This window comes from Tenrec ecaudatus, chromosome 12, assembly GCF_050624435.1.
Source record: "Tenrec ecaudatus isolate mTenEca1 chromosome 12, mTenEca1.hap1, whole genome shotgun sequence".
Classification (NCBI taxonomy): domain Eukaryota; kingdom Metazoa; phylum Chordata; class Mammalia; order Afrosoricida; family Tenrecidae; genus Tenrec; species Tenrec ecaudatus.
This window is the reverse complement of record NC_134541.1, coordinates 111,081,386-111,107,880: the sequence shown is the minus strand read 5'-3', so window position 1 is coordinate 111,107,880 and position 26,495 is coordinate 111,081,386. Positions and strand designations below refer to the sequence as shown.

Here is a 26,495-nt window from a genome sequence, read left to right as displayed (position 1 = left end):
ACTGTCCATTCTGCCCCCAAATGGCAGTATCACCAAAAGGGAATGTAAATTACAGGTCAATTACAGCCTATAGTATATAATGTGTCAGATACCGATTCACAAAAAAAGGGGAGGGGTTACCTCAGTATGAACTCTAGTTATCAATACCAGTTCACCAATTGTACCCACTTCAAGAGGTAACCCAGGTGAGTTACAGCCCATATCTAATAATGTATCAGTTATAACAGTAACCAATTTTTACCAATTATAACCACAGAAAGGACTACTCCCCCACCCCTACTCCCCATCCCATGTGAATCACAGCCCACCATTAACAATGTATCAGATGTGTCAGTTACTGATTTAATAATTGTAACCATGGAGAGAGACCCCTTGTGAATTACAGCCCATAGTTAAAACAATGTATCAGTTGTTCACGGTAACTGACTTCACCAATTGTAACCACAGAGAGAGGGAACCCCTATGTGCATTCCAGCTGCAAAGTAATCACTGCTTATCAATACTGTGATGGCTTTGTAACAACACAGAGAATGGGGGCCCTCCTTAAAGGATGGGCTTCAGTGAATAACAATGTTTCCACTTTGGTTCATCCATTGTAACAAAGCAGACCACAGGAATACAAAACACAAAACAGGAGAACAACAGTGGTGGCTGGGCTGGGAGTGAGGGGTACACTGTATTTTCTGCCCTAGATAAAAAGATTGATTCATTACAAGTCGTGGGGGCCCAGCAAAAACCAAGAGCAACAGTCTGAACCAGGGGGCATCCAAGTGGGTCTCAGAGTCCTCTCATTCTCCCCAGCGCATCCCAAAAACGTTTCCTAACACAGATCAAACCCAAGCCAGGGCAAAGCCCCTGTTGGGCAGTCGATCCTGGCTCAGGGCCACCTGTGGGATAGAGTGGTGCTACCGCCGGTGGGGAAGAGGGTTGGGGGGTGGGGTGTTGGGGGGTCCCAAGGTGGTCATCCAACCTGACCCAGACAGCTTCGTCTTTCTCTTTGGGGCAGAGGGTGGTTTGGGACCACTGACCCTTCAGTTAGCAGCCAAGCGCTTTAGCTACTGCAGCTGGGGGGGGCGGTGGGGGGAGCTCCTTTGACAGAGAGAGGACGAGTAAGGGCCTCCAGGGCACCAGCACCGGCCACACGCAGCGCCCACCAGCCCGCCCTCCTCCATCTTCTTCCTCACAGTAGGCCCAGGTGGAAGCCTCTAGAAGCCCCTATCAGCACAGGAGGCCAGGACGCCCCAGAAGTCGGGGCATCTTCCCACCGAGAGGGCAGGTGGCGGAACTCAGGAGGCGAGTAGCTCCTATAGAGCTTTCTCCCCATGACCACAGTCCGGGGCGCGGGGCATCCAGCTCAGGCACCTGTGGCCACAGGGACACCCTGGGGTGCCCCTGAGGGGGATCAGACATGCCAGAGAGGAGCTGGCCCCGCACACAGGAACGGCCGACCACCAGGTCCACTCATGCGTGTTCAGCGCTGCCTCGGGTACCTGACACATCCTGGGTTCAAATCCCACCAGTCCACTGGTAACCACCCCCACACCCACGCCCCCCAGCGACTCTGGGTGCACGACCCAGCAGATGGGGCCTCCATTCCCCCCATGTCTGCAGGGGCACCAAGGTCTCTGGGAAGTGACCTCCTGTGTTACCTTGCCACCGGGGATCCTCACTCAGGATCTTCTCGATCATAGCCTGGCTGGCCAGCACCCCGGGCTGCAGCTCCGGAAGGCCATCCCCACCGCTGGGCTGGCCGTTCTGTAGAGCTTCCTGGGCCTGCAGCTCCCTGTAACCAACACCCGGAGTGACAGGGCTGTGCCCCGGGGCCAGGGACCTACCTCTGGGAGCTGGCCACTTGTCCCCCAACACTGCATCCCACCCTGGTGTCTGAGCAGGCATCATGGCCTGTCCCAGACATGGCCGAGCCCAAACCTCAAACACCGGGAGACCGGGAGAGGGGCTTTATGCAGGTACGACTCCCACCCCCGCAGTGACCTGCCCCGACGTTGATTGCCTACACTGCTGCCCCCTCTGCGCAGCTGCAACTGCGTGGGAAGGAGGGGCCTGTGCTCAACTCACAAAAAAACGGTTCGGGGGACAGGAAACTGGCAGCACCTGTTGCCTGGCGACCTCTCTCCCCGCCCCCCTCCCCAGCCCAGAGCACGCTGTGCTCCCTGGGGTGCTACCTTGGATCTTCGGGGCTGTGACCTTCCCAAGGTAGAGCCCCAGGCCTTTCTTCCGAGTCACCCCAAACCCCAACAAATCTGTGAGTCTAGAGTCAAACACGTAATTGGTGGCACACCCCAGGGGCTCCCGGAGGATGATGAGGAGCAGTCACCATCTGGTCCCAGGCTCAGGGGCCCACACTCATCCCCTCCTTGAAGGAGCCGTGGGGGCAGGGCACAGGGTGGTCAGCGCTGGACTGCTAACCAGAGGCAAGTGGTTGTCAACCCGCTGGCCCCTCCCCTGGAGAAAGAGGGGAGGACCCGGGAGCTCTGCTGGGCAGTTCTGCTGGGCCCCAGAGGGTCACTGTGAGTAGGCAGTGCTTGTTCAATCCCCATAAAGGCCCATTTTACAGGCAAGAGCTAAACGCCTTCCTGTGTGTCACTGGCCAGCGGTGGTCCCAGCACTGTCTTTGGGCACGGCTCTGTGATGGCCAGCCTGGCATGGCAAGGGTGACAGAGCAGCTCCCTGCCTGTGCACATGCCTGCCCCACTCACCGGACATCACACACAGGCGGCCGCAGGTCCAGGGGCCCGTGGGCGAAGGCACAGTGCAGCCCGTTCTTGGCGCAGTGGCCCCGGGCGTCTGTCTCGTGGATGCAGGTTCCCGTCTTGTAGTAGCGGAGGTGGTACTTCCGCTCCGTGTCTCCTGTTGTGCGGTGCAGGTACGGGCACCTGGGGGAGGGGGCAGAGGGGATAGGCCCCGGCCAGTCCTCAGGGAAAAGACACCCTTGGCTCAGATGTGCCCACGTATCACCTGGCGGACAGCGGGGACATTCTCTCACCCACATCCACTGGTAGTCACTGGAAGACGAGAGACCACGCCAGCCACCCTCTGGACAGCCACCACCCAGCAAGCCTCAGCTGTACATGCCTCCCCCACCCCCCCATACACAGCTGCCTCTTCTAGAGATCCAGCTTCCCGAGGCCCCTTCTCCACACTAGGTCCCAGCCGTGCCCACCCTCTGCCAACCAGGGGCCCTCTGTTCCTATCTCAGACTCCACCTCCCTGCTAGGCCTGGCCCCAGGTGGGAGAGGATCATGGGAACATCAGCTGAGCTGAGCAACCTGGACCTGAAGGAGAAAGAGGAGGAGGAGGGAGCTGGGGAGGAAGAGAGATAATTGGAGGAGGAGGGAGAGGAGGAAGAAGCAGACTCAAGCTTCGAGAGACAGGAAATGGAGTGTACCCATGAGCCCCCTACCAACTGGCTGGGGGAGGGTTGGAGCCTCTGGGGGGGAGGTAGGAGTGGGATAGGGTAGGTGCTGCCCCTCCTCACCTGGCCCCCTGCTGAGCCCCAAGACCAGCGGCAGTCTTGTTCCCTTCTCCCTGACAGTCCCTGTCTCCCCCCCTCCTCTTACCATGCCCCCACACATACCTGCTTCACCCGAGATACCCACCTTCACCCCAATCCCTCCTCATTCTCCTTGGTCGCTCCCCCCCAACACCCTCTCCCAGCCAGTCCCACCCTCCTCTGGTAGCTTCTCCTACCACCTCTCTGCACCCCTATCCCCATTTCTTTCCCCTCCCCTCAGCACCAGGCTATGGTGGGGTCCGAGCCCCACAGGTGCCTCCTCCCCTTTTGCGTGACTGCATAAGGAAATGGTCGTCCTTCTGTCTTAAAACAGACATGTCAATGAATGTACAGATGTGCTTTACACAATGGATGGATGTATGGATTGTGATAAGAGTTGTATGAGCCCCCAATAAAACGATTATAAAAAGCAGACATGTATGTGGACATTGATCAAGCTCGTCCCAAGGGCAGGAAACTGTCAAGGTGCTCGCGGTGTCACGGCCAAACCGTGTGCAGGTGGGGCTCTCACTGGCTCCACAGAAAGCTGTGTGGAAACGTGAACTTCAGACCCATCCCCGACTGACTCAGGGTAACCATCCCCCTGCTGAAGACGGAAGTCACCCAGCACTGCCTCCTACTGGAACCCACACCAACGCATAGAAGCAACAGCCAAGAGACGGAGTCACGCAGCTGCCCTGGGAGTCTGCCCCCCAAGACGGCTTTGCGGTGTCGAAGAGCAAGGATGTAGCTCGGGGGATGAAGGTGCGCCCGGCCCGAGCCCTGGCCCTTTCCATAGCCTCCTTTGCAGGGGGAGCTGGACACTGTCTAAGGAAGACCAAGACCGGAGAAGATGGGGTGCATGTGAGTGGTGGCCGGTGCTGGTGGGGCACCCCGATGTCCCACGGACGGCCAGAAGAACAAACAGATCGGTGTTGGAAGCAGGACAGCCAGGACACTATATGAACACGACCGAAACAGGAGGATGGTGAGACTCGGTCTCTCATGGTTTGGGGTTGCCATCCGGCGGGACCAGTCCCTGCAGAAGGACATCACACGCGGCTGAGCAGACTCAGTACAGACAAGAGAGTGGCGCAGTGGCTGCAGCAGTGGGCTGTGTGGGGCGTTCCCTGTGAGGACGGCGGCGGAGGGAGGAGCTGAGACTGGAGGAAGTCGGGGGGCAGAGACTGGGACGGCAGCCCAGCACAGCCAGTCCCTGACTCCAGTGGAACGTGGGGACAGTGCCCTGAAGGTTTTCGAGGGCCCCAAAAACCATCACACACAGAGAAGGAAGAAAGTCCTGGCAATGGGAGGATGAAAACCCAGCGGGCGCCACGGTCTGCAGCACACAGGTCTCGGGTCTCAGTGTCTCGGTGTCTCGGGATGGAGCAGCGAGGGTTATGTTGTGCCTGGTTAGGCAACTGCTGCCCAAAGGCTAGAAATTGTCCTGATGACGAGAGGCAGGCTCACAGTGGTCCCTACATGCTCCTGACAGTGACGCGGCCAAGGTCACACACACACACACTTGGTGCACATGAAGCTGATCCCACCAATGGGAGTGGCTGACACAGGCCATGCCCACTGTGCAGAGGGGCTGGGAAGCCACAGGGGGCTGGGGGTGACCCTGGTGACATCCTTTCTCTGGCGGCAAGGTCAAGCTGGACCTTGCAATCCTGTGTTGTCTATGAGACTTCAGGCATCCTGGCAGAGAGAGCACACAGAATCGGCTTCTGTAAAACGTCACAGGACAGTTCTGCCCCGGTCTCCAGGGTCGCTGAAGTCAGAACCAACTTGACAGCAGCAGGTGAGGGCTTTGCCCAGCACAGAGCTCTGGTGGTGCCGCCTGTAAAGCCATCAGCTGCCACTCAAAGGGCCTGTGGTTGGAGTCCCCCCTGGCCGCTCTGAAAAGATTGACAACCTCAGAACCCCACGGGGCAGTTCCACTCAGCCCTCTAGGGTCGCTACGGGTCAGAACCAACTTGTCAGCAGATTGGGTTGTCTTGGCTTGACCTGGCCAGATACTGGACCCTGTGGATGAGGGGGAGGGAGGTTGGGGGTGGCGGAGTGGAGAGGGGGTTCTGCACAGACTTGGCTCTGCCCTCCAGGCGAGCCTGAGAAACGAAAGCAGGCAGAGATTGTCAAGTGAGGAGAGCTCGACATTAACAGGGAGCGAGCGCCAGGACGCAGTGCCAACCGCCATCCACTGAGCACTGCTACATTCCAGCGGCCAGCCATAGCCACAGCAGGTCCCCACGGCACGCTCAGCAGTCAGCACACAGCCCCGGCCTTGGGCACCTCTGCCTGCAGGCAGGCCAGGCCGGGTAGTGTGCGGATGTGGCCAGCGGTCAGAGAACCTTCGGGCATCTTTCCTTGAGCTCATGGCTGTGCTGTGACCATACCCCGGTTGCCCCCACGGCCTTGTTAAATGAGGAAATGGGACCAAAGAAAGAAGCCAGGCATCCCCTCTCCAGATGCCTGCTCAGGGGTGGATGTCACGGTAAGTCTGGATGCAGAATTCCTTGGGGCAAGGGGTGGGGTGGCTGGCTGTGTCCAGAGTGCCACCAGTACCCCAGGGCCCTCATTTACCCCAGAACTTCCACAGACCCGCTACCGGCCTCTGAGGCTGTCTGTTTGCTGCCTCCTTCCGTGACCTCACTGTTGGAGTCAGGTCCTGTTGCCATGCCAACCGGAGCAGCTGCTGGTGATCCCCAGGGCCTGCCGGGCATCTGGTGTGGTTTTGTTGGATTGTATGGGGTGGAGTGGGTCTGGTTCAGCTGTAGAGCAAGCACTTTGGGGAACACTGTCCCCTGGACAGGCTGGCCTCTGAGAGGCCGCAGGCTCGGTCCCATGTGACCACCAAGGTCACACAGAGTCCTTTTCCCGTCTCGTCGTGCAGCTCCATACCACCTCCTGGGCCTCACAAGGTTGCACTGTTTTGTCGGACACGCTGGACACTCAGAGAAGCCTGCATCAGGCAAGCCTGTTGGCACCAAGTTCCTGGGAGTGTGCAGGCCCACTACCAAACCCCACTGCACAGACACACTGGTTCTTCTCCTGGCCTTGCAAACGCCGTCACCCTGCCTCCACTCATTCCCTTTTCTACAGGCTAGCGTCAGCATCATCGTCATGCTGCCCTGGCCTGGGTGTGGCTGTGAGGCTGGGGGAGATGCCCCCGCTGTTTACAATGAGGGACAGCTCTCGGCAAAGCTTCCAGACTCAGAGAGCCGAGAGAAGGGAAGAGAAAACTCAAGGCTCGAAGTGCACGAGTACAGGATTCTACAGACGGAATGCTCAAAGACACAAGCGGCAGCAAAAGAAGACTAAAGGCCGACCCCCAGCAGCACCAAATCCTCATTGCCATCGAGCTTACGCCGACCCTCAGTGACCCCAGAGGATGGAGTCCTAGAACTGGCCCTGTGTGTTTCTGAGACCATAACTCTTTACGAGGTCAGAAGGAACCCCGAAGAGCAGCTGCTGGTTTCGAACTGATGACCTTACAGTTAGCAGTCCGACATATAACCACCACGCCACCAGGGCTCCTGTCCACAGGAAGACAGAGAATGCCAAAAGCCGTGACGGGCATGCACCTGGTTCAGAAGGTGAGTGTGCCCCCAGGACCGAGAGCACTGAGGACATTCAAGATGTGAAGAAAGCACTGCCCAAGAAAGAAGTTTCTAGAAATAGAATCGGGATGTTTCAACAAATGAAGACAACGCTGGGAGCTCTCTGTTCTTTCGTATTCTCTACATACTATCAAATCCACGTGGAAAATTTGGAAGACAGCTCCCTGGCTGTTTCTGACCATTCCAGAGAGGTGACCCACCAGAATGTAAACATCACCACACAATATCAGTAACAGCACAAGTACACTGGGAAAATATACATCTGTGTTTGTTTGTTTGTTTGACTATACAAAGGCAGTCAGCTGTGTGGACCGTAGCAATCCATGGATAACATTGCAGAGAGCAGGCACTGCAGAACACTTCAATGCGCTCAGGGAGAACCTGCAGAGATCCAGGGGCAGTTGCCTGAGCAGAAGAAGGGGGCGCTGGGTGGCTTAAACAGATGTGCGGGGACAGATGTGCGGCAGGGGTGCTGGCTGTTGTCATACTTCTCCAGCTGGTGTGCTGAGCAAATAATCGGGAGAAGCCGGATTCTATGAAGAAAATACGGCATCGGGATTAGAGGGAGACTCGTTAACCTGGGACATGCAGACGATCCAACCTTGTGTGAAGCTCTGACTTACGGCCATCTACGACTCCGGCCAGGGACGATGACACTTCAACATAAGAAAACTAAAGTCCTCCCCACCGGAGGGGAACCGGCCACACAAAGTCTCTTGTAGTGTCACAAGCAAAGACTCACGCTGAGCACTAAGGCAGGCCTGACCCAAGCTGTGGTGTTTCCCATCACCTCCCGTGCAGGTGAGAACTGGACAGTGAATAGGGAAGACGGGGGACATGGAGTAGGGAAGACGGGGGAAGGACTGAAGCATGTCAGGTATGGTGCTGGGGAAGAACGCGGAGTGGACAGTATGTACCACGGAGGGCCAGAGAACAAACATCTGTCTGGGAGGCAGTACAGCCAGTGTGCTCCTTAGAAGTGAGTCTGGTAAGACTTTGTCTCATGTACTTTGGACACGTTGTCAGGAGAGACCAGTCCCTGGAGATGGACATCATGCTTGCTAAAGTAGAGGGGCAGTGACAAACAGGAAGGCTCTCAAGCAGGTGGATGCATGCAGTGGCGGAACGATGGGATCGGACGCAGCAACAGCTGGGGGGATGATGTGCTTTTTCTATTGTCCGTAGGGTCGCTGTGGGTTGGAACTGACTCGATGGTCCTGAGGCCAGCTGTATCACCTGTCACTTCTATCAAACTTGTCACCCAAAGCCTGGTCCTCTTGGAGGGCGGCAGCGGCCCCTGGCACGTCACAGTATGTTGCAAGTCCCAGGCTGCCCTCAGCTTCCGTCTCCCCCTCAAAGCCAAGCACAGTTGACTCCTGAGAGCAGCTGAACTGAAGCCTCAGGAGGTGAGGCTCTTGGCCTGGTGGAAGCGGAGCCTCAAGAGGTGAGGCTCTTGGCCTGGTGGAAGCTGAGTGGTAAAGCGAACTTCTCAACAGGTGTCTCACATCCCCAACAGGTGGGACAGGGCTCAGCAGCTCCGGCTGGACTCAGAAAGGGGTCCTTGGAATATTTTCTCTAAAGCCCAAAGCTTCTGCGACCCCTTTGGGGGTCTAATGACCCTTTCACAGGGGTTGTCCAATTCATAACAGTAGTAAAATTAGTTATGAAGCAGCAATGAAAATAATTTTACGCTGGGGGGTCACCACCACATGAGGGACTGTATGCAAGGGCTGCGGCACTAGAAAGGTTGAGAACCCTGCTCTACCGTCAAAAGAAGCGTTTTCTCTAGGCTCCGTCCCTCAGCCTCTGCATTCACATCCTCACCCACCGAGGTCCTGCCTGCGAGACGCCCAAGCCCCCAGAGGAGGGCAGGTTAACAGGCTTGTGGGAGAGATGCCCCAGAGGGCCAGGCTGAGCCACCATGCCAGGGCACCCTCTGCCCCCGCGGCCAGCCTGGCTGCACACAGGCTCTCTGCATGGACAGGGTAGGCGCGGTGGCAGGTGCAGTCCAGGTTCACACGGGGGAGTGGCGGCAGCCAATCCTCTCCGGCACCATGAAGGGGCGTGTCCTCCCCGACAAAAAGGGTAGCCCCGCCCCTACCAGAAGGGAACCCCAGGAAACAGGGGAACCAATTCGGCAATGCAGGGGTGAGGATGTGTGGTAGTTGATGGGGCGGGGCACCTACCCAGGAGAGTGAGTGACGGGGGGCGCCCACGGGGAAGCTCTGTGTACAACAGGTGCCAAGTGCATGAGGAGATGCGTTCTTGCCCCCTACTTGCCCCACCTTGTCGCAGGGTGCCTGGGCCGGCTGGCTCAAACTGTCTGAACAGCACCCAAGGGGCTGTGCTCAGTGAGACAATTCATGTAGTAAAGTAATGTAGGGGTAGTCAGAGGAGGCTTCAAAAACATTCATGGGAAGAAAAAAAAAAGAATTAAAAGATGGTGACACTTCCCCTATAAACTCTTTTTTGGTTTTCCCCTGTGTTTGGAAATGAATTTGTCCGTCCCTAGACTCCAAGTCCACCTGCTTGTTGCTCTTCCTCCGTTATTTTTGTTTGTTTGTTTGTTTGTTTAGCCCTCCGACCAATATTTAGATCCAAGGGGTAAGGAGCCTGGAGGAGTCTTAAGGCCGAGGGCCTGCACGCTCTTTTAATCTTTATTTCCTTTGTGTTTTTAAAGCAGTGCCTCCACAGAGGAACTCAGTGCTAATACCCCATGAAGTCCCCATCCACTCGATTCTCTTTAGTTTTCCCCTCTCATCCTTCTTCCCACCCATTACCACTGGAAACCTGTCTCCCCTGCCCCAACCCACCCCCCACCGATGTGCCCAGATAGGAAATTCAGAAAGGACCTGGAGTGAAAGGGAACGGCCCTCCTAGCTGAGCGGTGGAATGTGTCCAGGAGTTGCACTGCAGGACCCAGAATAAATAATGCAGGGGGGGCCCATTCCATTCATGGGGCGAGGTTCTCAGGCAGGAGTCTGGTCTGACGCACAAGTTCTGGTGGTGGTGGTTGTCAGAGGCTCTGGGCGACTCGGTACAGAACAGGCCCAAACACTGCCCGGTCCTGGGTCTTCCTCACAATCTCTGCCCCATCTCTGAGCCCAGAGTTGCAGCCACCGTGTCAGTCCGTCTCCTGGAGAGCTCCTCTCTCTCGCTGCCCCTCCACTTGACCAAGCAGGATGTCCTTCTCCAGGGACGGGTCCCTCCGGACAACGAGCCCAAAGCACATAGGTCTGAAGCCTCACCCTCCTCGCTGCCGCGAACCCTTCTGGCAGATTTGTTTGTTCTGCAGCCAGTCCGTGGTTAGTGCAATATTCTCCACCGACAAAAGACAAAAGACCCCGATGCCGCCATGCCGTCACTTTCCTTCCTCGCCGCCGGCTTTCACATGCAAAGACCGACCGGGGGTTCCGTCACGGCCCCTTCGTTCCCCAAAGTGGCCTCTGTGCTCTTTAACTCAACGGTCCTTTCTTGTGCCACCGATGCTGCCACTCCAACGTGTCCTTGGATCGCCAGGCAACTGCACACGCAAGCGGGAGGTCCCCCGAGACGTCACGGTGTCTCTGTCTGTCATGATGTCGCTTTGGGGGACCTTGGCTTTCTTGATCTGGATGGGCCATCCCACGGAAGCAGTCCTGTTGGATCTTCATCGGGCGGGGCTTGTTCAGAAATCTTCCTCCAATCTTCTCTTCGTCCTGTCACCCAGCTTCTCCCACGACTGGCTCGACACACGGATTGAAGGCTACTGCCCAGGCCCACCCCTTCCGTGGATGGAAATCGCTCCGTCTCGCCTTGGTGAGGAGCCCGGTGGTGCTGTGGATTGGGTTGCTAACCGCCAGGTCGGCGGTTCAAACCCGACAGCCACTCTGCAGGAGAACAAGGAGGCTGCCTGTGTGCCCGTACACCCTCCATAGGGTTGCTCAGAGCTGGGATGGCAGTGGGTTTGGGTTGGTTGTTTAGTGATGTCCACGTGGTGGCCTTTCTACTGGAGTGCAGCCTCAGACGGGCATCTCAAGACAGCAGGAACTCGACGTGAGAGTCCGGTTCAGGGAGGCTGAACCAAGAACAGGAGGCCTAGCCTCTAGAGCCCCCGAACAGTGGTGAGAAGCTGCATGGGGGGCATCAGCATTTCTCCCCACACTCATCTCTGGAACGGGATTAGGCTAGCAGGAGCCTGACATCATCAGTGGGCTGTCACCAATGGGTGCCCAAGGTGCAGCCAAGGGACCAAGGGGCTCAGGGAACCCAGGGTCCAGGCCTCAACCAGGCCAGGCTGCTATATGTGCCAAAGAGCAGCTTAGGAATACCCCTCGGTGATGATGACTGGGTTTCAAGTTCAGGTTTCAAACTGCCTTATCCAACAGCTCTGTCCCCCTCGCCAGAGAAGTCTGATTCCTGGCGACCCTCTAAGCCAGAACTGCTCCACAGAGTTTCCAGAGCTGCCAAACTGTCCCGGCGCAGACCCCTGCTTCCTCCTGCCCGGGGGCTCAAACCACTGGCCTTTTGGGGTGCAGCTGCTGTGCCTCCAAAGCAACTTCCAGCGTTTCTAGGAGTGTCCGGCCAAAAGCCTTTCCTTTTGGGGAGTGTAGCTAAGTTTGGGGAAATGAACACCATGGAACAAAAACTTGCTCTCTGCACAGGGGGCGACACACCCCTGTGGACGAATTCACTCAGTGTCACTGACTGAACTCTATCGCAAAAGGGGGCTGAAATACACGTGGGATGTAGAATCGGCCACCGTTCAAAGGTACATGAAAGCGTGGACTCGCTCCCTGGCCAGAGCATTCAGGGGCCTTCAAGGCAGGCTGGCCTCGGGCCTGCTTCCCAGCGGGGTGATATCAAAAGCCATCTTGGATTAGCACGGTTTGGAGGTATCTCCCCTCCCCACACCCAAGAGCGAATCTGGCCCCAGCCATCCGGCCCTCACCCCACAGTGGGAGCATTCCGGTGCGGCCGATGGTAGTGGCCGACTAGATACATCTTTATTTAACTTCACCAAACTCTATTCCTGACGATGACTGAAAGGGGTTGCGGGGGTGGGCGCCTCCATTACCAACATATTTATCAACAACAACAACAAATTTTAAGGACCCCACTCAACCCAGATGCAGCCCCTGGGAGAAGCAGAGCAAACTGTCCCTTCCCACACTCGTGGGTGCCACGCATGTAACCACAACTCAAAACTCCCCTCCCTTTTATTTAAATTTTTTTTTTCATGATTTTCTTTGTTTTAATGGCGATTTTATAAATCAGGTGGGGTTTACACGTCAGACCATCAGTTTAGTGTTCAAGAGTCTAAACTTCTCATGACCCCCCCCCCCACCTGCCCTTTCTGAGCCAGCAAGGAACCCTCTCTATCCCCACCCTCCAAACACACAGCGGCAGGGCAAGGGAGGTAACACTCCCCACTAGCAGTCCCCCCCTCCCCGCGGTGTGAATATACAGCCTGCCTGTATTTTCCCATTCTACGCCCTTCAAAATAAAGACATCTGTTCATAACACCATTAGGAAACTTGCAAAAAAAAAATAAAACCTTGGTTTCTCAAACATTAAAAGTGCTATGTACATCAAAGTCTGCAAATAAATAACTTTCTCTGCTATCAAGTTTAAGGGGGGGGGGGTGAGGGGAAGGGCGATCAGAACTGATTCTGAACCGAATGTGAGTCCCACAAACAGCCAGCAACTAAACACGGGCCTGCCCACCAAAACTGTGACCTATCGAGGCAGGTGTTAGCCCAGGGTGTTAAGAGAACAGGGTGTCAATCAAAATGCAAACTGCCGCGAACTCACTGCCACCAAGTCCATCCCAACTCACCGCGACTCTGGGTGATGGTGGGGGGGGGGGGGATGACGACACACAGCCCCTGTGCGTTTCTGAGACTGTCAGTCTTTACAGGAGCGCAAGTCCTCATCACTTTCCCTGTACCAGCTGGTGGGCTCGAACTGCTGACCTTGCAGTTAGCAAATTAATGTGTATCCCACCGTGCCACCAGGACCAGTGCCACTGGCAAGTGGATCTGACTCGGCAACCTGTCCGGCAGGGGCGAGGCTGCGCTATTCCCGGGTCTTCCTTCCACGGAGTAGAAGGGGGGTGGGGGTGGGGTGTCAGCCAGAGCGCTAACCACTGTGACACCGGGCTCCTTAAAAGTGGGATATGAAAAGCAGATTCGTCGGACACATGCACGGCTCTCCCCGCAAACACACACCGTCCTTCCCGGAGTGGCCCGCTGCTGCCCACGTTTCGGCCACACCCGGGGTCCGGGCGCCAGCGGAGGCCGCAGTGTGGGCACTTACTCGTCGCCGTCGGGGCACAGGCCGGTGGCCTCGTCGTACTTGGCGCAGTACACGTCGGGGCTGTAGTTGAAGGTGCCATCTCGCCTGCGCAGCGGCCGGCGCCGCCGCTGGTTCAGGAAGTGCCAGTGGAAGCAGGTGAAGGGCCGGTGCTGCGCGCACTTGTGCTGCACGAACAGCGCGCAGCGCTCCGTGCGGAACTCCTTCAGGTACCTGCGGAGACAACGGGCAGGTGCGGAGAGTGGGCGGCCAGACCGGACCCGCCCTGCGCCACAGCCCGAGGCCCATTACCCCCGTCCCAGGATCACCCCCCAGGACCCCACCCGACTTCAGTACTCTGGCCCCAACCCTCAGCACAAGAGCACAAGGCCCTGTACCCCCAATTCCAGGATTAGGATCGGCTCTCCCCACCAGGGGCCAAGGTGTGACCTGTTACCTAGCCTGACCTCGGACACGCCCCCTAGGCCCAGTACCCCCTTCTCAAGATCACTCCCCTAGGACACTACCGGGAGGCCCCCTAACTTCGGCACTCAGGCCCCGCGCCCCTCAGCTCGAGAGGGGGTACCCCATCTCAGGATCGCCTCCCCTCACCAGGGCCCAGGGCGTGACCCCCGACCCAGTCTGACCTTAGTCACATCCCTTAAGCCCAGTACCCCCATCTCAGGATCACACCCTCCCTGACCCAGGATCTTAGGGAGACCCCTAACCCAGCTTGTACCTTCATCTCAGGGTCGCAACCCCTAGGACCCCAGGTGTGACCCCCTGACCCCGCCCAACCTCAGAAATGCACCTTAGGCCCTCGGATTGTCACCCACTTTTTAGGATCAAGCTCCCCTTCACAGGACCCCAGGTGCAGGGGTCTTCAAACTTTTAAAACAAGGAGCCAGTTCACTGTCTCTCAGACCTGTTGCTATAGTTAAAAAAACAAAAACAAATTCCTATGCACATTGCACATATCTTATTTTGAAGTAAAAAAATACCAAAATGGGGCAAAAACACCCGGCGGGCCGGATAAATGTCCTCGGCAGGCCGCATGTGGCCCGAGGGCTGTAGTTTGAGAACGCCTCAGACACAAGCAGTGACAGCACCCACACTCTGCACTAGGACCTAGGTGGGATCCCCCACCACCCAGCCCCATCTTTGACCTCAGCCAAGCCCCCAGATCAAGACCTTTAGGTCCTGTACCCCGACCCCAGGGGTGGTCCCCAGGAACACGTGATTCTTGGGCGCCAGATCCATCCCTCGAGCAGCGCCAGGCCCGGGGTGTTCTCCGTGCTCCAGCCCAAGTGTCATTCCGCTCTCAGTGACAGCAGTCCACGCCACTGGCCGCCGTGCCCCCACCCTCGCTACTGTACACCGACTGTGACCCTAGTGCGGTTCAGAACCCAGGCACACCCCCTTGGACACAGGCGCCCCCTCACGATCCCAGGCGCGCAGCCCGGGAGGGGCAGTTCAATTCCAGAGAGTCGCCTCTTGCTCCCAATCCCAAGCCCCTTCCCTGACCCCGCAAGCCCAGGTGCCACCCCAGATTCCCGACCGCAGGCACCGCCCCCGACGCCAGGCGGAGTCCAGATGGCCGCCCCCATCCGCGACTCCAGCTGCCACCTGGACTTCAGACGCCGTCCCGGACCCCCGGCGGCGGGAGTCCGAGCCCAGGTGGCCGGCCCCTCCCGAATGCCAGCGGCGAACCCCAGGTCCGCGACCCCAGGCGGCGGCTGTCCGGTTCCAGATGCCGCCCCTCCCCCGGCCCCAGCGCCTTCCCGGGCCCCGACCTCGGGCGGCGGCGGCGGGCGCCCGGGCGCGGCCCGCGGAGCCGGGGACGGGGGCGGCGGCGGGCGCTGGGCCCAGGCCGCACGGCCGCGCGCGGGCCCGGGCAGCGGGCCGAGCCGCCGGCGCCCCCGGCACGGCGTGCGGGCGGCGCCACGCTGACCTGTAGTGGGTCGGCTTCTCGGTCTGCGGGGGGGACCCGCTCAGCGCCGCCGCCGCCGCCGCTTTCGAAACCGACGGCATTTTCAGGCAAAACAATGCAGCGCGCATGCGCCGCGCGGCCCGCCCCCGCCCCTCCTCATCTACACCCCCCCTCGCCGAGCCCACCCGCGCCCCCCCGGGCCGCCCGGCCACTCCCCCACCACGCCCCCCGGGCGGTGCGTAGGGAAGGGGGCGGCCCCGCGCAGCATCCCTGCATCCCGCGCACCTCGGCCTCACCCCAAACCCGCAAATTTGGGGAACCTCCTGGGGCACCAGCCACACCCGCTGCCCCATGCGCACCCCAGGCTCATGCCGCGCCACAACTCGGGCACCCACCGCACGCACCCATGACTATCCCGCCCCTCCCCTGCGTGCTGCAAACTCCTGGAAGCCTCCGCACAGGTGCTGGCGCCACAAGAGAGAACCCGAGTGCTGACAGGTGTGTGGGGGGTCACACGGGCCTGTGAAATGTCTCCAAAGCCCGTGTTTCTATCGCGTGTCGGGCCCAGGGCGGTAGTGGGGTGGGGGCAGAGCAGGCCCCCAGGTGCACAGGCACCCGCACACCTGGTGCCTAGCAGGTGGGCCCTGCATGGGGAGGAAGTGAGTGCTTGTCGGAGACAGTTTAAAACTCAGGTTCCAACACGGGTCAGAGTCCTCTAGCAAAAATTTTGCCCAACAGCCCAATAGCAAAAAGGGGTTTAAATTATGAGTGTTACGCAACCTGAAGGAACCCTGGGGGCGTTGTGGATTATGCACTGGGCAGCTAACACAAGGTTAGCCGTTTGAACTCACCGGCCACAACCTGGGGGAACGAGGCTTTCTGCTCCCAAAAAGATGCACAGCCCCGGAACCCCAGACGCAGTGTTATTCTGGTAGCACTGACTGCGATGCAGCCATTTAAAAGTCCACCAGCCGCTCCGTGGGAGAAAGGCGGGCTTTTATTCCCCTAGTCTCCGAAACTCAGAGGCTCTTCCACCCTGTCCTGTAGAGTCGCTGTGTCATAATCAACCCAATGGCAGTGAGTTGGGGTTTTTTACAGGGTAGCTAAGAGTCTGTGGTGTGCCCTGGTTAATGAACACCAAACACGGTGTCAGCTGTTGAATGGAACACTGATGGACTTACTAAACTCTCACCCAAATCATGATAAAAGTGTGTGGTTTAAAAACGCACTTTCTTCAAAGTTATTTAGTAACTTTCTGACGTAGTTTCTAGCGGCTCAAGGAGCTTACTCAGGGACCAGGTCAAGGAAATCGCCACGAATGGGACAAATGCTGAAAGCTACAAGTGGCTTTGGAAAGTGTAACTCAAATGCCAGCCTCACCAGGTGATCTTCCTGAATAAAACCAGGGTTGTTTCATATACATATAATTGTTCTTATAGCTTATGTTATATGACAGGGGAAAGGGGCAGGGGCTTAAAGAAATATATGCACGTAACAAAACAAAGAAATACTCATACAAGTGCAGTCTAACTTCCTGCCAAAAACAAAATCATGTATTTGAAGAATTTGCAGTTGTCTCTAGCAAGATGCCATTTTTTCCTTAAAAAGGCAAGAAACGCGAAAAAAAATAAAAACTGAAAAAAATGGAGTTTCTATATTTGACCCGGTTATGTGCGTTTTAAAATGCAAATAACACAGTAAAATAACAATGAAAAACCATCTTTTTATGAGCTGATAAAAGGGTTTGTTTTCATACATTCAGATTTCCCAAGTTATCACTGCTACAGAAAATGTTGAAATTAATACCACCCAATGAAAGCGTTTGGAAAAGCTATTGGGAGAACGGCTGGGGATGGGTGGGAGGCAGGGCTCATGAATTCTGAGGGAGGCATCAAAGGGTCTGGACAACTGCTGGGATGCCAGGAGAGACGGGATTGGCTAACTCCTCCGAGACGGAATGGTGGAAACAAAATCAAGTGGAGTCTGGAACAAAGAAGGTTGGTGCGGAAGTGAATTCCAATTTGGAATCAAGCATCCTGGGAACTTATGAGCTCATCTGGTAACTCACCCATGGCCAGAGAACGGTCAGAACCCCGTGAAGGAAAGAGATTTGGGGTGCTCTGCTGCAGGGGTGGGAGGGAAGATGTGCTCAGCATCTCCTCACCCACTGGGCTTCTTCCTGGAGCAAAACACAACCGTCGTTTTTGAGTTTTTGCAGAATGCTCATCTTGTCGCAGGGGGAGGGGGCACCGCAGAGCTCGGCCCAGTCTTTCGGGGCTGCTCACCACCAGTTTACAAGTGACTGCTCCGTTTGTCTCCTTTTCCTTGAAAGGATCTCTCCATCTCTTTGTATCACACACACGTTCTTCCTCCTGCCCAGTAACTTATCTTTTCAACAACTTCTGTCACCACTTCCGGTCTGACATGCCTGATCTTCCAAAATGCTTACTCAGCACTTCCATGAAATGAGTAAAGTGCAACGTCTCTTGGGAGACCAAGAAGTTACATACAGCCTCTGGGGGAAATAAAGTAGCTTACCGCCCATCGCCACACATTCACACAAAATCTGGACAACAGGTAAAGAGAACTGATGCCTTCGAGTTGGGTTGGCAAAGATGACTGACTAGACCAGCAGTTCTCAACCTTGTTAATGTTGCGACCCTTTCATACAGTTCTTCATGTTGCAGTGACTCCCAACCGTAACATTATTTTCCTTGCTACTTCATCACTGTAATTTTCTACTGTTATGAATCAGACGACCCCTGTGAAAGGATCTTTCGACCCCCAAAGGGGTCGCGGCCCCTAGGTTGAGAACTGCTGGGCTAGACCATGGGCTGCCGGAAGAACCACTTGCCTCAGGGAGAAGTCAGAATGCCCCTTAAGAGCCAATGTGGCAAGACGTTCCCTGAGAGCCACCAGGCATGTTATCAGGAGGATCGTCAGAAAGATGCCACTCACTGAGCTAGATTGGCAGCAGTGGCTGCAGCAACGGACTCACACACACTCCCGGGCTCCCAGTGGTGGAGATGGCCCAGGGCAGTGTTTCATTCTACTGAACCATGGCATCTCTTTGAGTCCAAAACCAACTCACAGCATCCACTCCAAAGGCAGTTCAACCATGAGCGGAATTCCTGCAGCCCACCCACCAGTCAGGTTTGGTGTCCTGCGTGGGAAAACCCTGGGGGAGAAGACTGCCCACTGCTGCCAGGTGGCTCTGACTCTCCTTTCCAAGACAATGAAATTTACTCATCTGGAAGGCCAGGAGTAAATCAGAAAAACCCGCAGGGATTCCCCCCTCCAACCCAGGAGATAGTCAAGGTCTGTGACATGTGGAAAACCAATTTACTCTGCATTTTCACGCAAATCACAATACAAATCTGTTGTTTTGAAGTTATTATTGGGGGAACAAGCATTCAGTGGTCCCCTCTCCAGGGCTTCTCATTCTCCCTTTTGTATATTCGTTTCCATATACTTTTGTTTGTTTCAGAAACTCACAGGGGCCATCCTACAGGACAGCTGAGTTGGCACCAACCCCATGGCAATGAGCTAAAGAAGCCATCCCATCAGTTTCACTTGCTCTTCCTACAGAATCAGGTGGAGACTCTCAAGAGATTCGGATTTGAATGAAGGCCACACTGACCAAACAGTTCACTGCCAACCAGTAACAAGGAGGCCAGGTCAGGAGACTTAACGCTTTACCTGCAGAGATGAAGTAACCTGAGCTGAGGTGCCTAGCCTTCCCAAGTCTAGATCTGTCTCTAAAAAAAAAGAAAGAAACATTGTGTGTCCATTGGCCCCTCTACACAGATAATTTACAGTGTGGGGTAAATGCAAGGATTTCCAGCACAAAAACCTGAGGGTTCCTGCCGACAGGATTCAGTTTTGGGGGCAGTACCATACCACTTCTTCCCTCATTTTCAAGATTATTTATTACCAGTATCTTAAACAATCCAGTCTTTGAATACCTGCAAGTGAATAACATTATCACATTACCTCCTGCAACATTTTATATAAAACCCAAAGTTCATGCCACTGAGTCGGTTCTGAGACCCTATAGGGAAGGGAGAAATGTCCCAGGAAGCTTCCCAGAAGCTTCTGAGAGTAAAAAGCCTCGTCTTTCTTCAGAGAGCTGCTGGTGGTTTAAAACTGCTGACCTTATGCCCAATCAATAGCCACTACACCTCCAGGGTTCTTTTTACCACTGGTTAAGATGTAAAACAAAACAAAAAAGCGCAACCAAGTGGTTATTTTGGTTCATTGTAACAAATCCACGGTAAGCCAGAGACACTGTAACCCCTCATGAATCTTTAATTTTTCAGTTAAGCTGATTTGCTTTAATAAACAGTCACTGGGGGGGGGGGTCATTCAGGTAACACAAGGCACCGCCCATAATTTCCCCTAAGAATGGACTCATCGGTTCCATGCATCAGAGATGCTACTTTTGTGAAACATAAAGTTTGGCAGAACGCTGAAAAAGGTTTGCTGTTTCTGACGCCACTGGATCATTGAGGTTTCTTTCCTCACTTCTTAAAATGAAAAAGACAAACAGGTAAATACGGCCATTTCCCTACTAACCCGTTTTTCTCCACCCCCCTTTTAAAATCCGATTTTCAAAGGGGGAAAATTAACATTTTATTTCCGGTGTGTTAAGTGTGTAAAGCATCGGTGGATCTTATTTACACACGCCTCGGTCCATCGGAACCAACTCGATGGCACGGGGTTTGAGGACATCGTGTCAGTTTGGTTCTGCGCCTCAGCATTCTGCCTCTAAAGGCAAAGCTGGTGACAAAGTGTCACCAGAATGGCCCTGGGGATGTGAAAATACACAAAGACATGAACACTCCACAGCACACTGAAAACGTTTCCTATGCATCTGAAGAGTCTCGGACGGACGGATTCACTGGGTGTTGTGTTAGTAAGGCGCGGTTTTCGTCTGCTGAAAGGCTCTGCCCCTTCTTCGGGCAGGTAGCGGAGTGCGCCATTCGCCCAGGCCAGCAGTGCTGAGGACGCACGCAGAAACCGTCCAGCGCGACATCCCAGCCGAAGGGTTGTGCCTGTCCCCTTCCTGCCAGCGGGCGCTCCGCTAAGTCCTCGTCTCGCTACCAGGTCCAAGCTCCTCGGGCTCAGCCTCTTCTCCCAGCACCTCTGTCAGCCATTCGTCCGTGCTGTTCTCCTGCCGCAGGTAGCACCAGAAGACCAGGGCCAAAAGGGAGAGGCTTAGGGGCAGCACTTTCCACCAGGGCCGATGCTGATTCTTCCCCAGAGAATGAGCCACCGTCCAGCGAGACGGGTTGGCGCTGCTGGAGGAAAACTGAATGGGCTCGTTACGGTCGACCTCTTCCTCCCCGTCGGCCACTGATCGGGCCTGAGCCCGACCCCTGGCCGGCGAGTGCAAGCTCTGGGCGGTCCAGGATACGAGCCTCAGCGCCCGGGCGGCCCTGGAAGAGAGAGAGCAGTGAGCGGAGGCTCTGGTCGTCCTCGCGTCGGCTCCCGCCCGCGGTCCCGCCGAAACCGCGCACAGCTCACCGGGCGGCGGGGGCACACAGGACACGGCTCATCACGACCTCGGCTCCGCGCTCAGCGCGCCATAACGCGTCACTTCCGTCGCGCAAAACCGGAAGCCGGACGCAACTCCAGGCGTCCACGCACGACCACGAAACGTGAGCCCAGTCGCGCACAGGAAATGGCGTGCTGCCCTCTGGCGGTGTCTTCCGCTGCAGGCTCCGATTCCGGCGGGCTGCAAGTGTATGACGGGAAATGTAGTTCGAATCTGGCTCGAAGGCAAACCGGCTCGCTGGATCCTCCCACTTGCGACGGGGGGAAAGAGCGTAGGGAGCGAGGAAGGGACACCAACGGGCGATGAGCCGCCGGCTGGACCCAGAGCGAGTACTCCCAGCCCTGGGCTGCAGTACGAGCCGGTCTGTCAACAGTGACACCTGCACCTGTCTGCCCAGGGCTCTGCCTCACCTGTCCCTCAGCGCCCCAGAACCCCATGAGAATCATCCCAAACCACTCGGCCTGCAAGGACCCTGGAAGGGCTGCAGTGTGAGCAGCAAGCACTGGATCATTCTCCTGTGGCACCCACAGAGCTTCCTAGAGGAAGGTGGGGCAGGGTGGCTGCCTATATGAGCCCCCCGGGATAGCGATGAGGGCAGGCTGGGGTCCCCGGCCAGCCCCAGGGGCCACTGCGCCATCTCTAGGCGGCCTTGAGCTTCAGAAGTCTCAGCTTGCTCACATATTAACTGGGCCTCTATCGAGCCAAGACCGGCAGCACATGGGGGTGGGGATGGAGGTGGGGGTGAGTGATCCAGGCAAGGATGGAGGATCACGTTGGGCGGGCCCATGAGTGACGGCTCTGCTGGACCAATCACCACCGTAGTCTTGCTCTAAAGTCCCGTCCCTTAGGTAAAAACCAATACAGTGCCCAATCAAAGACTGACTCGTTGTCCTGGCAGCACCAATCCAGAACAGAATCACTTCCTTAGACCCGCCCCCAGGAGCAAAGTTCCTTATCCTAAGCTCCCTCCCCTCCGGAGCGCTGGTGGCGCAGTTGTTAAACACTGGCCGCTCACCTGGGGATGGAAGATTGAACGCACTTAAAAAAGACCAAAGCGTTTGCCCCCCATTGAGATGCCCAACTATGAGTGGATTGCCACTCCACGTTCCTAGGGCACAGTAGAACTGCCCCAGAAGTTTTCTTGTTTATTGTCTACTTTTCATTGTGATTTGGGAGGTTTGCGGAACCGCTCACTTTTTCACAACAGTGCAGACATGGTTTGTTTCATTTCACAGGCTGCAGTCTCTGCAGTGTGTGCACTTTGCCCCATAGGAGTTCCGGACTGCCACCCCTTTCTTCCTCCGCTATAAAGAAGACAGCTTTAAAAAAAAATTTTTTAAGACAGTTTAGAGAACCCCATGGGGCAGTTCCCTGAGTTCGCTGACAACTAGGTGGCACCTAGCTGCATGGCACCCGTGATAACCAGTCCCCCTCTGCAACCAGCACCAAAGATGGGCACCGCTGTGTCCCCATGGGTGGGTGGGGAGGCTATGGTTACTGCCCCACCCCCACCCATGCAATAGGACTCTGTAAGGGGAAGGCCCCCGCTGGGTGGTTTCTGGGGCTCCTGTGGGTCCTGCTCTCATTCTTAACCCCAGTGAGCCTGGGAGGGTGACAGGTACCATGGCAACCCTTGGGTGGCCTCTTGGGTGCAGCTCCTCCCCCACACCCAGTGCCTTGGCTGCCACCATCTCAGAGCACACAGAGCAATGTCACCGGAAAGCTAATGTCCCTCTAATGGGGACACCAGGCTGCAACCCTTGTGTGCTTAATGGCTTGAGTAATTTATTGTCGCGCCTCTTGAGTGCTGACATATTGGAACTATTGATTTTCCTCTGGAAGATCGATACTTGGGCCAGAGTTCTGCTGTGGGGCTGGGAGGTGTGACACTGGGCAGGGAGCAGGCCTGGCACTGTCCACCACTAGAGACAGTGGCTGGGAGCAGATGAAGGACATATACTTGGCTCCTACAACCTGGCAGCCCAGCCCTCTGTTATACTACAGGGATCTGGAATATCCCACCCCACACTAGGCTGCCAGCTCCCCTAGTAACACAGTGGGTCTCTGATGCCATCACCACTGGACCCCAGTGTGTCCTAAAGCCAGTTCAGAAGGACGGTGGGTGGGCAACGGGCAGATGCACTGACCCCAGCCCTCATGCCTGCACCCTGTATGAAAATGAGGGTCTAGGGCAGCGTGCTGCCCCCTGCCTCCTCCCCACATTCTATCTGTCCTCACGTTGAGGGGGATGGGCACAGAGGAGGGAAGATTGAGGTGTTCAGATGGTCCCAACTAGTGCCAGGCATACAGCTGGCCCCTCATGCTTCTCTTCTGTGCTCCCAGCCTCCCCACCACCACCCCTGCCCTGTGTATGGGTTTCCTGCAGCTGCTGGGACAAGATGCCCACAGAATCAGCAACTCACTTGCGCATCCAGCTCACAGGCTGGAGGTCAGGGGTCTGACAGGCCTTCCAGCTAAAACCTTGAGCTGAGCTGGAAGGGCCATGTCCTCTCCCCTCTCCTCTCAGAGGCTTCAGGACACCCCACCCCCACCCCGCTACCTTCCTCCACCTTCCAAGCTGGCAGCACAGCACCTGCTCTGCTGTCTCGCCCCACCCTCCTGCTGCACCCCTTACCCCACCAAGTCCCTATGAGGCCATGGGGCCCACCTAGGTCATCCAAGGAGGTCTCCCACCTCAGGATCCCTGAGAGGAACCACACCCTTAGTGCCCCAGGGCCATGTGAGGTCAGTCACAGCTTCCAAGGGGAAATAGAGCACGCAGTCTTTGGGACAGGGACTAGGATGTGGTGTCTTTCAGGCAGGACTAGCGTTGACACCCCAGCCCCTTGTGAGCCCCAGTCTACTCCAGACCATCCCCAATGTGGGATTTCCTTGAGTACACCCTGGCCTCATTGTATACCCCCAGACCCTGAGGACAGGGCCCAGTGCCTCCTCCAACCTCCAACCCTGACCACTGCCAGCTGAGAGCCCTGGATGCCCACCCTCCTAGGAGGCGCGTGTTGGGGGTGGGGGGCCAGGTTGTGCTGGGGGACCGGAGTGAGCCTCCCATTGGGACTTCAGAGATGCTGGTGGCCTGTCCAGCTCGTCTGTCTTTCCTGTACTGAGCAGCAGAGGGCACTGCTGTCAAGTGGCCGGACTGAGGGAAGGCAGCCAAGAGTACAGCCTAGGCCCAGCCTGAGGACCCCCTGTGGTCCGTGCTACCCCTGCCCCACCCAGAACCAGCCCACATTGTCACACAGCACCCTCAGTCCTGCAGACCCTACTCAGCAAGTCCGGGCCTGGCGGACTCTTGAGCTCCAGGCTCCAGATGAATCTTCAGTCTCTGGTCATGTCGTGGTTGCCCACTGGGCTGCTAACATCAAAGTCAGCAGTTCAATACCACCAGCCACTCCAAAATAGAGTGCAAGGCTTTTTACTCCAATCAAGAATCTCAGTTTGGAAACCCACAGGGGCAGTTCTACCCTGGCCTGTAGGGTGGCTATGAGTTGGCATCGACTAGAGAGCGGAGTTTGGTTTCTGAGTTTGGTTCCCTTAATGTCAGGGGTCACCACCACTGTCCCCGAGCACGGAGTTTGGACACCAGCTCCTTTGGAATCAGGGAACAGGATAGTGGAGTCTTCTTGCTGCCAGTTGTGGTTGATGCACTTGGCATCTCAAAGGGTGGCATCTGCGTCCAGAGTTGCCTGGGAGACAGGCCTGGTAGAGCCCTTCCCAGAACACCCAGCCCTTGCACACCCCCTTTTCACGCTTGTACACACACACACACACACACACACACACGGCTGCCCCACGGGAACTGGTTCATAGGCCTGGCCTGGATCATGCAATCAGCCGCCTTGGAACCTCAGAAAAAATCCTCACAATATCCTCCCCAGAAAAGCAGCCACTGCAAAGCGTGTGTCGCCCAGTTCCACCCAGACACACTTGGGTCCCCCTGGCTCCAAGGCAACTGGAAAATACAGTGACCTGGCAGGGTGGTGGCAGCCCCCTGGCCCTGGCCCTGGCTGGAACCCATTTTCCCAGCCCCCAGGGAGGGAGGGAGGGTGCTCTCTGGATAAGGCTACTCCAGAAGTCAAAATAGCATGAAATTTAATTTTCCGCCTATTTGACACGACCTGGTTGGGCCAGGATCGCTGTGGAGATAAGAGCCCTCGGACCAAGGGCGGGAGCCAGCTGGGCTAGAGGCAAACACTCCAGGGTCCCCCGGCAGGCGGCAGCCAGGTGAGGCCCAGCCCAGCACACCCCCCTGCGGGGCTCTGGTTGCTGGGCGCTAAAGCAAACGGCTCTGTTTGCCCAGTCTGCGATTACAATGCCGCCACCGCCAAATATTTGCCCGCCCGCCAGGCCGGCCGCTAGAGCACAGCTATAAATGCAAGACCCCAGGTGGGGCCAGCCTGCCCAGAGAGCAGCACTCGGGACCTGGGCCAGGTAAGAGGCTGGCGGGTGTGGGCCGGGTGGGTCCAGGACACTCCAGGGTGCCCGGCTCTGGCCTCCCCGCATAACTGTGCCCCTCTGCCTGGGGTCTGGGGGTCTGGTCTATGGGGCTCACTCACCCCCTAGAGGCCATCACAGCAGACTGACTCAGGGCAGGGGCCTGGGGCACCCATGTCCCACTGAGAATAGCCACCCCTAAAAGTCCAGCATTAGGACCACCTGACCCTGGGCTGCCCCAACCCTGTGAGCCTGCAGAGGAGGGGGGGGGAATCTTCTGCTGGTGGGGGAGCCGGAACTTCTGGTGCCGTCTGTCCAGAAATAGCCCCTCTTCAGCGAGAGCATGTCTGACTATCTGGGGGCCTAGCTTTTCTTGCACCAAATCCCGTTCCTCCCTCTGGCCCTCCTACTGGTGTCCCCGAAGATCATAGCCATGAGGGGACAGTTGTACCCATCCCTGGGGAAGAGGTCTTCTTCTGGGGCGCAGTCAGCCCAGAGTGACTGCTGGCCAAGTGGAGGACTACCCTACCCAAAACATCCCCCACCCCCGCCCTGAACTCCCCTGGTCCTGCCCCAAACCCAGCCCAGCCACCTTCCTCAGTCTAGCCCTCCTCTGCCCAGGACCCCCACTCCCACCCTCCTGCTGGCTCCTTCTCAGTTGGGAACACCAATGGGGTCACCTCTTTTACCCTCTTGTACCCAGAGGAAGACAAGTTAAACCTTGGAGTGCCAGCACTAGGAGACAGGGGAGTGACACCTCAGGAGGGCCAGCCTGCCTGCCCCTCTCCAGCCTTCCTACCCCGACCCCCCACCTATCAACAGCGCCCTGGCAGACATAGGCCTGCTTGTCAGAAAACCACCTCCTGCCAACCCACGGGTACCCTAGCAATCACAACCCCAGCCAGGGGCTCTGCTCCCCTCCGCAGGCTCCCCAACCCTCACACCCAACCCCCGGATTCCTCCCTTGGGCAGTGTCCAGGACAGTCCCTGCCACTTATCTCCATCCCCTCCACTCCCCCCACCACCGGCGCAGGGGTTCCCCAACACTCCCCTAATTTTCACCCTTCAAGTCACCATCCAAAGCCCCCTCACCCTCTCTCACAGTACCCAGTCTTCCTGGAGCTGCACACACGTACACACCACACCCCC

General features: G+C 56.8%; 2 protein-coding genes across 4 annotated transcripts in view; both read right to left on the bottom strand.

Moving 5' to 3' along the window:
- Positions 1-15,477, bottom strand: part of UNKL (unk like zinc finger) — a 34,470-nt gene extending 18,993 nt beyond the window's left edge. For all 3 annotated transcript variants that reach the window (XM_075564518.1, XM_075564520.1, XM_075564521.1), the window contains exons 1-4: positions 15,359-15,477; positions 13,432-13,641; positions 2,718-2,894; positions 1,650-1,783 (exon numbers count right to left, since the gene is read on the bottom strand). In XM_075564518.1, the coding sequence (XP_075420633.1) occupies positions 1,650-1,783; positions 2,718-2,894; positions 13,432-13,641; positions 15,359-15,465 (628 nt within the window). In that variant the 5' untranslated portion in view covers positions 15,466-15,477. The remainder of the gene's footprint in view (positions 1-1,649; positions 1,784-2,717; positions 2,895-13,431; positions 13,642-15,358) is intronic.
- Positions 15,478-19,622: 4,145 nt separating this feature from the next.
- UQCC4 (ubiquinol-cytochrome c reductase complex assembly factor 4) lies at positions 19,623-20,948 on the bottom strand. The gene is made up of 2 exons (XM_075564517.1): positions 20,864-20,948; positions 19,623-20,775 (listed from the first exon to the last, which is right to left on the bottom strand). Exons 1-2 carry the CDS (start codon positions 20,893-20,895, stop codon positions 20,421-20,423), a joined length of 387 nt encoding a protein of 128 aa, XP_075420632.1. The 5' UTR covers positions 20,896-20,948; the 3' UTR covers positions 19,623-20,420.
- Between the last annotated feature and the right edge of the window lie 5,547 nt (positions 20,949-26,495).

Bases quoted from the DNA above. Each gene is read 5' to 3' on its own strand.
- UQCC4 (XM_075564517.1), bottom strand. From the start codon at position 20,895: ATGAGCCGTGTCCTGTGTGCCCCCGCCGCCCG. The intron at 20,776-20,863 runs GTGAGCTGTGCG...TCTCTCTTCCAG, and splicing joins CTGTGTGCCCCCGCCGCCCG to GGCCGCCCGGGCGCTGAGGC.